This window comes from Strix aluco, chromosome 2, assembly GCF_031877795.1.
Source record: "Strix aluco isolate bStrAlu1 chromosome 2, bStrAlu1.hap1, whole genome shotgun sequence".
NCBI classification, from domain to species: Eukaryota; Metazoa; Chordata; class Aves; order Strigiformes; family Strigidae; genus Strix; species Strix aluco.
In genome coordinates this window covers 70,404,652-70,418,453 of record NC_133932.1, presented here as the reverse complement: position 1 = coordinate 70,418,453, position 13,802 = coordinate 70,404,652, and the positions used below count along the sequence as shown (strand labels likewise).

The 13,802-nt window shown below is 39.0% G+C and overlaps 1 protein-coding gene across 2 annotated transcripts in view; it reads right to left on the bottom strand.

The window, feature by feature from the left end:
- RASA3 (RAS p21 protein activator 3) overlaps positions 1-13,802 on the bottom strand; it is a 135,113-nt gene that overhangs the window by 91,762 nt on the left and 29,549 nt on the right. For both annotated transcript variants that reach the window (XM_074815213.1, XM_074815214.1), the window contains exon 2: positions 2,781-2,898. In XM_074815213.1, coding sequence (XP_074671314.1) covers positions 2,781-2,898 — 118 coding nt within the window. The remainder of the gene's footprint in view (positions 1-2,780; positions 2,899-13,802) is intronic.

The window sequence follows — 13,802 nt, the reverse complement described above, 5'->3', positions numbered from 1 at the left end:
TAGTCAAAGGCTGTGTCACCCACGCAGACGTTCAGGCAGGATTTGATTATTTTAGTCATGCGCTGGCCCAGCTTCACATCCCTGCTCCCATCTAACATTGCATATCGCAGCAGCAATACTCCAGAAAAAGGGACCCAACACACGCTTCACTAGTAGGTCGGCAAGCACCTGTCAGAGAAACACTGTACATGAAAGCAGGTATTTCTCTGCTGCATACAAATTACACGGGCCTTAGGGCACATAAAGCTCGCCTGCCCAGTAATTCACGGTTACTCAATGGGTTGAATCAATTTACAAACAAGCATTAAAGAATGTAACAGCATGACTGGCTCCTCAGCTATGTGCTCATCTCAGAGTCTTACAAAAAACAATAGGCAACTGCAGTATGACCTGAAATCATTTGAAAAACATCTTCCTCTGGAAGTCTATGCACTTGTTTTAATAGATGTAAACACAGTCATAAAAGATTAAGTACCTGTTTGAGCGTGCCTCACTAAATAAGAGCAATTCCTACTCACAGATTGGGAAGACATCCCAGTTTTACCATTCATGTATTTGGGATTTTTGTCAGCTTTTCTTTTATACAATAGAAGAACAAGAAGAGAGAAACAACTATATGGATAAATGTAAAATTCAGTTGATATCAATGTCTGTAAGTGAATATTCATGGACTGTGAAGAAGTTTTTCAAAAACAGTACTTGCAAATAGAATCTTACAGAGGGAACAGGCAGACTACCATTGAAGACAGGAATTCACTGGGAGAAGAAACAACAGAGATCATCTTTAGTCAACCCTCAGATCAAAGAAAATAGGACTGTAAAGGGATTTTGAGAGGTCATGTGGAAGATCCCCCTATTTTGGTCAGGACTGATAATATAGAACTTATTAAAAGCCTTCAGCAATAAATATGGAAAAGCCAAGGCAATCTACTCCAGTGCTTCAGAATCTTTAACAACAGGAAGATTTTTCTTCACAATAAACCTTAACCTAAATAGCAGTGGGGAAGGAAGTTTAAGTTCATTATTACTTGCAGTATCCATACCGGACATACAGAGAAATTCCCTCCCTCTTAATTTTTTTTTTTTTTTTTGGGGGGGGGGGGGGGGGTGTGTTTGGAGTTTTTTTGTTTTTTAATATATTTATAGAGATATATCTACTCTCATCCCTCTTCTCTAGGCTAAACAATTCCAATCTCTTAACCTTTCCTCATTGGTTATGTTCTCCAGACCTCTGATCATTGAGTTGCTCTCTGAATTCACCTCAATCAATGAAAACAACTTAGCTCCACAGAAAACCAGAAACCTTCCAGTTCTGCACAGCATCAGCGTACCTCTTCAGCTTTATAATGATACCTAAAGACAGATGAAATTTTTCCCACTGAAGGAATTACACTTGTTGCTTATCTTACTACTAAGAGTTTGTTTTCTCAATAGAAAAATACTCAGATTAGTTCAAGTAAATTATATCATCTTCTCATACATCCCCACTCCCCACCTTCCACTTCCCTGCAATGCGCTAATGATCATCCTGTGCAATTTCTAGTTGTAAGCAGGAGGGCTACAGTTGGTTGACCCAACAATTTATTTAAATAAGTTACAAAGTTACTTCTAAAGAAACAACTGGTTCAGGGACAACTAGTTTAGGGACACTGCATGTCAGTTATCATTAAAAAAAAAAAAAAAAGGCATACAGATCAGTCTTTGCGATCAGTCTTTGCTTTTTTCTTTTTTTAAATACAGTACACTACAAACAGGAAACCGTTAGCATCATCATTCTAAAGCACTCTAATTATGTTTAGCCAATTGAAATGCCTCAAGAAACAAAAGTCTCCATTGTGGACACCAGTATACCATATGAGAATATGGCAAAATGATGACAAAAAATTATGCCGGATAACTACTAAAGTGACTTAAGGGAATAAGTCCCAGTTCAAGCTACTCAGTCTTGCATCCTCAAATGCATTAGGTACTTCTGAGGGGTTGAGGGTGAGGTCTAGAGCTATTTCCCAAAAGAAATTATTTGCTGTAACAAGACAAATAGCAAATTCCTAACTGTATTACCCAACTCTCACTCTTTTCCCACTTTATATTTTTAAAGTTATAAACTTAACCATTCCTTGTTGCTACTTTTCCTCCGCTCCAAAAAATGCCTCACTTGCCAGAGTACACATATATGCCCAGCCTTATTCCCTTTATTTTTTTACATTTGGGAACGTCCAGGAGAACACGTTTTAACTTTTGCTACATGCTCCTCGTTCTGTTTCGTTCTGCATTTGGCTTCCACAGTCTCACAGGAAGTGTCCAAGATAATCAGACAGGCATCTTATGTTCAAACGTCTCCTTTCAGTTGCAGCCTCATGACAGGAGAAAAAAAAAAAAGACACCCTAACTCCACTCATCAGGGTAGCTAGACCAATGCAAAATTCTAAGCATAGACAGACACGAAATGGAGTTCAGTGCTCCCTTCTAAGCTGAGATCTAAAAAGCTTAGGGAAGTTCAAAACAAATATTGCAGAAAGAAAAGAACACTAGCTATACAGTCTTAGGAAAAGAGTCAATATGTCTTGCCTCGGTGAAGACATTTTCCCACATATACAGGTAGAAATCATGACATTAATAGTTCTGCCACTGGTGTTCTTAAACTGGAAGAAGGATCATATACATCACCCCTTCACCCCCACCCCTACCCCCCCCCCAAAAAGTATCTTTGGAACATCAAAAAAACATAATAAGCAGAGACTGAGAAGAGTTAACAGAACATGTATCTATATATTTGTTACCATAATGACTTCTCCACTATTTTGGTCCTGAAAACCTCCTCCTGGTCCAGGTTTACAGTACAGTAGCAATCCCTCATCTTGTTTGGCCCCGGATACGTAGGAAGATTTTTGGCTTCACCTAAAGACAAGAAAGAAAAAATCCAGAAGGATTACATATTAAAACATTATCCATAAATTAGTCATCTGTCAACTAATGCAGTGTCAGCAACACGGCTAAAGCGAAGTATTACGTTATATTTTTCTTCCCAAATGTGAAGTGTCTATTAAACTTAGCAGTAGTAATCTGTTCCCAAGGTAGCAGGTCCTGATAGTCACCAAGTTTAGACCTCAGCAGTAGCCTGCAACAGCTCAACAGTTTGTTGTGGCCGATTTATTTGCATATATTTGGGTGCATACTGCTTCCTTCCAAATTTGTGTTTCGGTTTTGATCAGTCCTCCCATAAGATACCAGGAACACAATACAAGATGGTAATAAAGCGTTCCAATACAGCCCACGGATTTTATCCTAAAGGCATTACCAAAACACAGCCAATAAGGATCGATCCTCCACCACTCTCCACAGATGTGGAGATGGAAAAGAGTCACTTTACTTAACAGTCAACAACTTTACCCACATGTTGGACTTCAAAGCACTTTGTTGAGGCAATTAGCACTTGTGAAGCTGCCTAAAGGTCCTTGCACAAAGGTACCGTGCATGTCATGAATATTCTTCACAATAAACATTTGTTTCAAAAATGCAACAAGATACATGTATGTATCCTATATTAAATAAACAAAAAAAAAGGCCAGATTGAGGAACTAAGGATAACCAAGAGACAACAAAACACAAGAGTACAAAACGAGAATAAAACCACAGCTTTCCCCCTCTACATATCCATTAATAACTAAAGCTGAGCAGTAAATTTCCTTGGCAGACTGACAAAATCAAAAACCTCAGACAGGAAACTGGGTAATGCTCCTCATGGCTTTGCTAAAGCACCTTAGCACTATGTGGATGAGTGACTTAATTCTAAAGACAGAATTTAGAAGTCTCAAAAAAATGACTAAATGTAAGCCTACAATGCATGTGGTCTTATGTACCTTCACTCTTTCAGTACCTGAAGATTATTACATAGCATGGGAACTAGATCCTTCTCTCCTGGTAAAAATACAAAGAATAAAAATAACAATACAAGGAATAAAACTAAAAATGCACAAACCAAATGAACACAGGTTTGTTTGCCAGTAGAGAAGGGAACTCATTAAATGACAGTACCAAATATAACTTTTTATCATATGTCTGCAGCTCAGCTTAAGTGCATTTTACTAGACACATGCTTTCGCAGTCTCCAGCTCCCAAACAGCTTTATACTATTAAGAGAATCATCTTGTTTCTTTCAACCCTACCTTCTGTAAAGACGTACGTTTTCCTTTCTGCAGATTTGTTCAACTGCACTCTGATGCATGTGCATGTAAATACTGAAGAACTATAGCAAGGAAAGATTAAGCCAACCTGCATCCTCAGCTTTAAAGGAAAAGCATAAAGTAACAAAGGACTCCATGTCTTCCTGCCTGTGACCTCTTTCAGGCACGTTGTTCGCATGCTTTTGCTAACTGACTCATGACATGCCCTTGGAAAGGCCACACATCCACACTTCTCACAAACGGCCTGTATATGGGTGATCGTACATGCATACGTTTCCTAAAGCTAACTGTAAGAACATATAAAGAGGCATTGAAAGGGGACATGAAAACATGGTTTCAGATATTTAGAAGAACTCTGAAGTGAGGCATTACTAAGTTTGCTCTCTGTGCTCAGATGATGTAACTTAGCATTCTTCCCACTTCTCTCAGAGTTGTGAGACATTATATAAAAAAAAAAAGGTCGTCTCCGCTATAATTCGAAGGTGTGACTGTAACATCTGCTGGCATGCCCAATGTGGCTTTAAATTAGGCTGAAGTGTTAGCAATAGTTCAACTGCAGCAGCTCTAGTCAAAAACATATTGAGGATTACTGATGGCTTGCTCAGCCTGCACTGAAGTCTATTCTGCCATAGTAACCCATCAACTCTTACTCTTGTTAGTCCAAGTTCAGACAAGTTACAAATCAAACATACTAGCCTCACACAGACTGAGGTCTCTGCATTTGTCTCCTCTCCCCAAGTTCCGAGCACCCAAATTTCTCTTATCTGTTCTCACATTAAAGTCCCGTGAAATCAGCCTCTTTTCTGGATGACCGGGTAAGGTTCCCCAGAGTGAGAGTGTTCGTGTCAACAGGAAGAGTTTCAGCAGCAGAATGATAAGAAGTTTTCTTCTGGGGCTGGCACACTATTCTCACGGTTCTTCCACGAGAACAGGACAAAACCTTTTAAGCTCAAAGTTAAACCAAAAAAATAGGCAATTTCCCTTTTTCCACACTTTTCCACTTCCTACTTCAACATGAACGCACATACACGAAACCAATTCCGGATCTTCATTTCCAGTTTTCTGATGTGCACAATATTCACTGAAGCACTTAAAGTTAATACTTAGTCATGTCAGAGCACTCTTAAGAACTGTATTTTGAAAACTCAGTTCTCCCCTTTGTTAAAAGATTTACAGTAGAAAAGTCTAAAATGTTAAAACCTAAATGCAATGCAAAGGAAGACACTGCTTAGCATTGCTAGAAGATGACTGTCTGCACAGTCTGTAGAACAAATTAAAGCTCACCAGCATCACAGTATTAGAAAGTGGGGCACAGAGGGAAGATAGAGGGAGAAGACATTTTACAGTAATTTCTTTCTTCGAACTGGAAAAAGGCCCTGAAAAACCACTGAGACTAGAACAAGGGATTAATTGACCAACCTAATATATTAATCATGTTACTGACTTGAGTAGGAGCTTACAAAAAAAAAAAAAAAAAAAAAATACGGTTTCTTCCCAACACTGCCAGCAGCCAATGGCTGTTTAGATTCCTCCAGCACTGAGCAGTCGAGAAAGAAAAATTTGTCAAGCTTTCAAGCATAGCTGAAGACTCTGCTCTCTAGTCAGACATTTTATGTCAACAAATGCACTCTGTTAGAGCTTCAGTTGCTCTTTAGATTCCTCCAAGACAAAAATGTTCCCTCTGTGGCACTGTTTTGCCATCTACAATGAAGCTGAACAATTTGTTCAGTATTTTTTTGATTCTGCTACTACTGAAATGAAAAAAAGAAAGCCCAGAATACTTGATACAGTCATGCACCATTTCCATATTCTCAACAACCAGAGCCAATGAGATCATTTAATTTGGGCAAGAATTTCATCATTTAACCTATCTGTATAGAAAAGGCATCTTCACCAATAGCATTTTCAAGAGGCAGCTCCACTTCCCCCCCCCCCGCCCTTGAATTTGTGAAGTGCCTGTATGCTAGAAAATTTGGAGAGGCTTTGCAGACAAATGGTCAATACGCTCACCTTTAAAACCTTCAGTTTTCCACTTACACTAAGAAGAACCAGAATGTTTCCTAAGATGTCTAAGACCTTGACAATTTAAAATACCCAAGGCACTTTGCTTTGGAGCATAAGGCTTCCATTTGGAGTCACAGTGGCACAGTAATTAATTGATTCAAGTTTGCAATAGCTTTGCTCTCCTATCCCTGCACTTCCAATGTACATGGGTCTTAATTTAACTGTGTGATGCACTCAACTTAGCACTAAGTACTTAAACCTAGCAAAGCTGATTTCAGCTGTGGAAAAGTTATCATTAGACATTTTGGACAAGTCTTAAAAATAGACCATACAATTCTGAATACCTCACTGGCTTGCTATCTTCTCCTCAGGAATACTGGGTGACTACAGTTTAAAAATGGACTACCATGGCAGCACAGATAGCTTAGCTTGAGCTAGGCACAGGGAATGCAACAGGCTGGAAAAGGAGGAAGGAAAAACCCCAAACCATATTCACCTTCCTTGTTGCTTCCAGTATCATACATTCCCATCCTGCTAAGACACTGGCAATAAAAGGGAAGCAAGAAAAAAGGGCTCTCCTATATGGCAGAGAAGAGCATTGTTTAGATGTTTGAGACCATAATGGGTAAAAACAAGAAAATCCTTCAAAATATTTCTAGGAATAAACAAATATATATGTACATGTATACCCTATCTTAAGGTTTTGCCACCTTAAATTTTTTGAAGCACCTAGTATTTTGAATTGAATTTAGATACTTGGCTTTGTGTCATCTTGGCTTTTGACATATTTCCCCAGGTGCAACTTTCTGAAAAGCAGAGAATGCACAACAGCCCAGCATTATTTCTGCCTTCTGGAACAAAATTTACTGCTCCTGTGCTTCTAGGTATTGGGTCACCAGCACACATCAGCCAATCTGACTGCATTAAGGAAGACTTTGCAATGTGTCAACAAATTTAGCTTGCTGTCTTCTAGTGGCAACATATTTGATTTTATCAAGGTGGCATGGGAGAATCAATTCCCAATCTATTTCAGAAAACAAACAAGTGAACAAAAACCTACCTCCAAAAAATAAACCCAATAGAAGCAGCTGAGCTTTCAATGCTGCAGCATTTGACTTCAGGGAGCATGCTGAAAGACTTGAGTAGAGAAACAAAATACCTAAAATCTGAAAAGGGCAACACATCCAAAACAACAACAATCCACTTCGTTTCTGCCATATTCAGGAAAACACTCTCCAAAGAAGCTCGCAGGCAAGCATGTCAAGAACAAAAACAGAGCAGTAATGTATGTCAAGAATTAAAAGCTTCTCCTGTTCTCCCTTAAGCTCTCTATGCCGATAGAGATATTGTAATCTGGAAAGAAAAAAAAAAAAATTATCTCAAGCACTCCTTTCAAGTTCTCTTTCTTCCCAAAGGGCATTATTCCTTCCAATATCCACAGATCAAGCAAAAACAGAAAAAGGAAGATGTGTACACACACAGAGCTCCAATTCTCTTTCACAATTTATGCTTAAAAAGCTCCTCATGCACAAAACCCAGTGTACATGTAAAATATCAACATGCCAGCAAGTTTATAATCAACACTTAAAGCAAATTTAATTAAAGCAGAAATATAATACAACTCAATGTTGATTAAAACATGAAGAAATATCTAGAGGCACGTTAACTTTTGTGTCTATGTGTGGATTTAAACTGAATGGAAACAGTTCCATTACTGTTGAATGTTGAGAAAGCAGTTAATTTTTTTGCAAGGTGGCTTTCTGGGGGTGAGGTGGGGATAAGGGGAGGGGTATGACTGTGATACCTCAAGAGGGATATACTGAAAAAAATAATCCCTTTTAATATTAAAATGGTTGTAGTTAGAAACCTTCTATCCACATGAGAAACTAATTGTTACTAAACAGCCAGTGTGATAATTATGTGCAAGTAACATAGTGTCTGAAAGCAGAATACACAGTTACATTTGTATATAATTCCTATATGTCAATATACTGTGTGTACTCTTCGAACGGAAAGTCTCAATTTATGCCTCTCCAAGTAGGAAAAAGCAATAAAAATAAAAAATAAATTAAAAAACTAAGTTCCAAGAACCCATGTACCCAGTGTGCGGCTATAGAGTTATGTAAGCAGCTTTGTATTCTTGTGTACTTTTGTAGTAACCTAAAAACAATAAACACTTTTCAGGTAATACATGTCTAGTGTTAAAAATGTTCTCTCCCCTCCACCTACGTATAGAGGTCACAGCACCTCAAAATAAGAAAAACACATGAAATTCATAAATATCTAATAAAGACAATTGATATATTTAAAAATGAGATTTCTTTTAAAACGGATGTGGCTAGAAACACTATTTGTCCAGCAATCTCTTTTTTGCTTTAACCATAGGTATTTATGTGCGCGCGCACACACACACACACTTTGCTCCCATGGAGAGACAGATTGCATTAGATTTCTAAACCAGGTCAAAAATAGCCATCTGTGAACAGATTTTGATGATCTAGAAAATGAGATTTTTAGATGACCTGTTCTTAATCTAAACCCTTGTCTGCCAGCCTCTTTCCATGTAAAATAATCATCGCATTAGAAGACTCAGGGAAAGCACTTCCTCAACAGAACAATACTGATGACCTGGGCCTTAACGAAAACCCCAGAGCAACTCGATACCACGGCTAGCGCTGCTTCAGCAAGTAACCAGCAAGGAAACAAAGCACACTACATTAATTACAACTTTTTAGCCAAGAGCATCACGTGGAAACCCTCTTGGCTTAGGGGTAATCAGCAGCATCAACCCCAAATCCTTTGGCACTAAACTGAAGACCACCACCAGCTGATACCTCTGTGACAAAACCTGCTTGTACCTACTCGGACCTAGTACTTCTAGTGGAGTTTTACTGCCTTCACAGCCTAGTGATGGGAACATTTGGCATCCGTCAGAATCTCTTCTGCACAATCCACTTCACCAGTACACACGGTACTGTACTACTACACTACCACCCTTTCCCCTCACATGATTAAACTTATTCTATACTAGGAACCTTCACAAGATCTTCCTCTGAGCTGAAACCTGTTCTGACACAGCAAATGACAGACTTTTCTATCAGCTGTAACAATAGCTAAGCCTTAACAGCTACAGCCCACATGGTAGACAGACCTATCACTCAGAATGGCTAGTAGCCAAATTCCCTTTCCTACACACATGTGATCAGACATTCCAGTTCTCCTTTTGCAGCCCTGAAGGTCCAATAAACTGTCCAAATATCTGGGTATAACAGAAGTGGCTGAGGATATTTTCATTGGAGAGCAGTAAGAAGCTGCAGGCTGACAGCCTTACTTTTTTTGTAAGATGCAAGGAACACTGAGGAGGTGTCACCAACGATTCTGTGATCCCCTCAGGTTAAATTAAGGTGAAACAACACCAAACGACCAGTTAAAATGTTTTAGTTGTGGTAGAAAAGAATTTAAACTTGGAAAAGGACAATAAGCAATGTGGTCTCTTGAAAAATCTATAAGAAAGAAAAGAAAGGAAAGGAAAGAAAAAGAAAGGAGAGAAAGAGAGGCAAAGAAATCCGGATCACCACCCCTGGATCCAGCGTTGTCTCAGGTCCGGTACTCTTGGGTGGTGGGTGCACACACAGTACCGTTCCTGTCGCCTTTTAGATTCATCTTATCAACTGATTAACATACTAGATGAGGAGGAGCAGGTATTCCACAAACTCATTTCCATGAGAGACGAGGAAAAAGGTGGAGCATGGGTTCTGCACATGCATTGAGGGGGAAATGGGGTGCACCTCCCCCTGTCCAATTGAGTCGGTGGTCATACTCACCCTGTCCACATTTGTTTTTTCCTCTGTTCCCACAGATTTTTGCTGACTTCATGCTTCTTGAGCAGTCATCCCGCTCTTGGGGCAGAAATGATCACCTCTCACCAGTTCTTGTCAACTCTTCAATGGCGAAGGCCCAAGTCATTAGCAAGGCAAGCATGGTGTTTGGTTTACACAACAGAGCCACAAAGTATCCGGCTTACACAATAGCGCCGGTGATTAGCGGTACTTGTGCTTGATGGCAAACATTTGGTTTCACTCAGTCGTTTCCCCCTTTGAGGCTTATCTAAGGAGTTTGTCAATGCAACTGCAAAGGACTGGGGGGTGCATCCTTCGATACACTCCCGCTTCCTTGGGTGACATTCCTTAGACTAATCCAAAGGCCACAGCTCGTCCTTGAGGTTTTCTGTGTCGATGAATGTTTGAGGCATTCCGTCCTTCAGTTCCTTACAGGAGGCTCAGAAGATCTTGTCATGATCTTAAGTACTTAAGTGCTCCCAGCACAAGGGCTGTTAATCAAATGCCAGGGCTGAAAGAGGTCTATACAGAAAGTTCCATGAAAGCTGCTTGCAAAATTAAGATTTTAGTTTATACAAGAGGAGAAGCATAATTCTCCACAACTCATTAATGTAACTGGTTGCATGCTACTTGCCAATATCATGGTCTAACAGCAGGAATCGGGGTTCTCTAAAGATTCCCTTAGGATGGTAACTTAATCCCACAAAATAAAAAACGTACAGTCCAGCTGCTTTTTAACAAGACCGAAGCTATTTTGTGTAAAAGCACACTTTGAAGAGATCATTTTAAAGTAGGATACTGCAGGAAAATGATGTTCTCAAGGAGTTTTCATTCGAATTCAGATTTCCTGTGGCACTCTGGGGTTAGCGTGCCAAGTTTCTTTGATGCAACTTTCTTGTATTTCTCCAGAAAAATGCATGAATTAACAAAACTGTATTTATCTGTGTTGATACAGTGTTAGACTCAGCTTTCCATGTACTGTTTTTCCATCCAGCTTGTATTTTGAAAATGATACTTTGCATCAAGACACATCCCTCATGCAACTTCCCATCTGCATTTGATAGAGGCTCTTGAGGTTTTCTCTACCAGTTTCAGTATGTAGGGACTGGCTACAGGTTGTTCTGCGCCTCTGAATTGTGACCTTCATTTAGATTGGTGGATTGTGCAGTTTTTTTGTAGTTTTTTTGTTGTTGCTTGAGGTGGGATTGTGTGTGTGTGTGTTTGGTTTGGGTTTTGGTTGTGTGTGTTTGCTACTGTTTTTTAAAAAAGAAAATCAGCTTCCTAAAGTTATAAAAGGCATTCTCTCAGCAGAGTTTAAGTCACTGAACATCTGTTGTGGGAGGCTATGAGAGAGAGGATTCAGGCTGCAGGAGGGGCAGAGTAGCTGAGAGGAAGTAACTTTAAACAGGCTATTCCATCATGGAGCTGCACTGGGCAAACAGCGACCAATTTCAGCTATTTTTAGGAGAACAGTATGAGACAGGAAATACAAGCAAATGATTTACAACATCAAACAAGACGTGACCAAAATCCAACAACAATTCAACTGCTCCCTTTTGAGAGTTTTTGCACTTTAGGATAATTTAAGATAGTTACTCTATACTAAGAAGCCTAGTTAGTCATTGCTAAAGAACAAAAGTAATGTTCCCAAAAACATCAGCATAAGCAAGAAGAAGTTTCTGTGAAAATAAGTATCTACTTTAACCTGCCTTCATTTGTATTATTCACAGACAAAACCAAAAGCCAGGTGACCAAAAAAAAAGGACAATTTTTATCTATGCACATCCCCCCCCCCCTTTTTTTTTAGTGTAGATTAAAAAGCTGTAGCTGAGTGAAGAAAAACCACAAGCAATGAAAAACGAATTATACCCTCTCCCAAGACATGAATCACTTCTATCACAAGTGACACTAAAAACTTTTACAGTAACATGAAAAATACAAATCTGCCAAACGTTGTGTTTTGCTTACATTAAAAACTAGTAACAAAAGGAGTGATTGATGAAGAGTTGAAGCTTTACCAGCAATGTTAAGAAACCATGACGATTTCCTCTAATAATTCTGTTGTCCACAACTGTTCTTGCTTTAGAATTACTTATTTAGAAACATCTTCACTAACCAGAGTTTCACAGGATCAAGTTAGACCAAGTTCAGTGTGGCCCTTTGGCCCCACAGTGTTCAAAAGCAAAATAAAACCTAGCTATTGAGAAACAGGGTGACTCAGAGCCCAGCAGTTCAAGGCAATGTTGAAAACCACCTCAGATTTAGGAATTAACTGAGCAAAGAGTGTCTTCCTCCATATCCAGAACACTCTATTACAAAATAAATCATCATAAGGGAGAGAAAAAGGTTTCAAAATCTCCCCAATTTGCTTTACTTTAGCCTTTCTTCAAAAACAGTGACAATAGGTACGTTCCTACAAGATCATCAAATTCATTTTTCCATGTAAAAGATCCAAACTCAGAAATATCCTCCTCCAAACTTGCAGTAATTAGCAGCTTCCCTCAAACCCAGTAACAGGCAAGACGACAACTACTTCAAACTTGACACGATCTTGATACTTCATTAGTCCACATATTCCTAGTGTGTTCCTTCATATACAAAGAGCATCGTATGTACTAAGGAACAATGTAATAAGGAAATACTTTAAGAAAAGCATGATCATAATCAGTTCTCAGACTATGTGTTTATAGATGGCTTTTGAATTAAAACATTAGTTTAAGGAAAATCATAACTTTCTAGTTGCACTCTTAGGCAGCTGACAAATGCTGTGTTGTAAACACACCTCTGTACTGAACAGAATGCACAGATTAGGACATTATCAAAATCATCCACAGAATTTGTTTTGTTTTAGTTACTGGATCTTTGTTTACAAAGCACTTTTTCAAGTGGAGCAAAACAAAAATAAATCTCATTTGGTCATTCCTAAGGTTGGTGCCTTATATGATCTATAGGTGACTTTTCCATGCTGGTGGACTTCAAAAATATTTTAAATTATCTCAAAAAAAGATTCACTGTTGAATAGCCTGTATTGCACAGAGGTATGCTGACAATGCACAAGATTTTACATAGACGCTGCTAATTCTTGTTGCTCACTTGCAGTCCCATTAATGAAACAAAACAAAGAGCATCTCTCCTTAGGACATTTCAAGATGCTTAGAAGTATTTGAGCTTGACTAACAAATCAATCACTTGCCAGTTTGCAGTGTTGTGCAATTAAACTCTTAAGACTACAAATGAGCAAGGATACGCTGCAACTGATCTACAGACCTGTTTATTTCTTTGTGGAAAGAAAGAGGACAGCATACCTCTACTCTGAAGCCCAGGCTGCCTTAACTATTGCCACCACACAGTTTGCCCCAAGAATTTCTAGAAGCAGCTAGTTACAGAACATCCTCACATTGACTCAACTGGACCATCACCATCCAAGATTCTAAATGCTCAAATTGCCACATCAGCAGGTTTATTAAAGAATTGTTTATTTTTTTAAAAACACATCAGCACAGGATTCCTGACTTACTGCTGAAATAAAAATTCTAATTAGAAAATATAGTTGAAGACAAACTGACCTAGGTATAGGGAGGAAAGGACAATGCCAGCTACCACTGTCTTCTGTGTTTGCTCTTTGCAGACTTCTGAACACTCTGACATGTGGCACTGTCACCTCTACTTGGTCACTGTGAGCCACCAGCACAGTTCCACTAGGTCTAATGGGGCTCAGCAGAGACACATGCTTACAAGTCCTTCTGCCTGGACTGCATTAAGATAAAAATATACT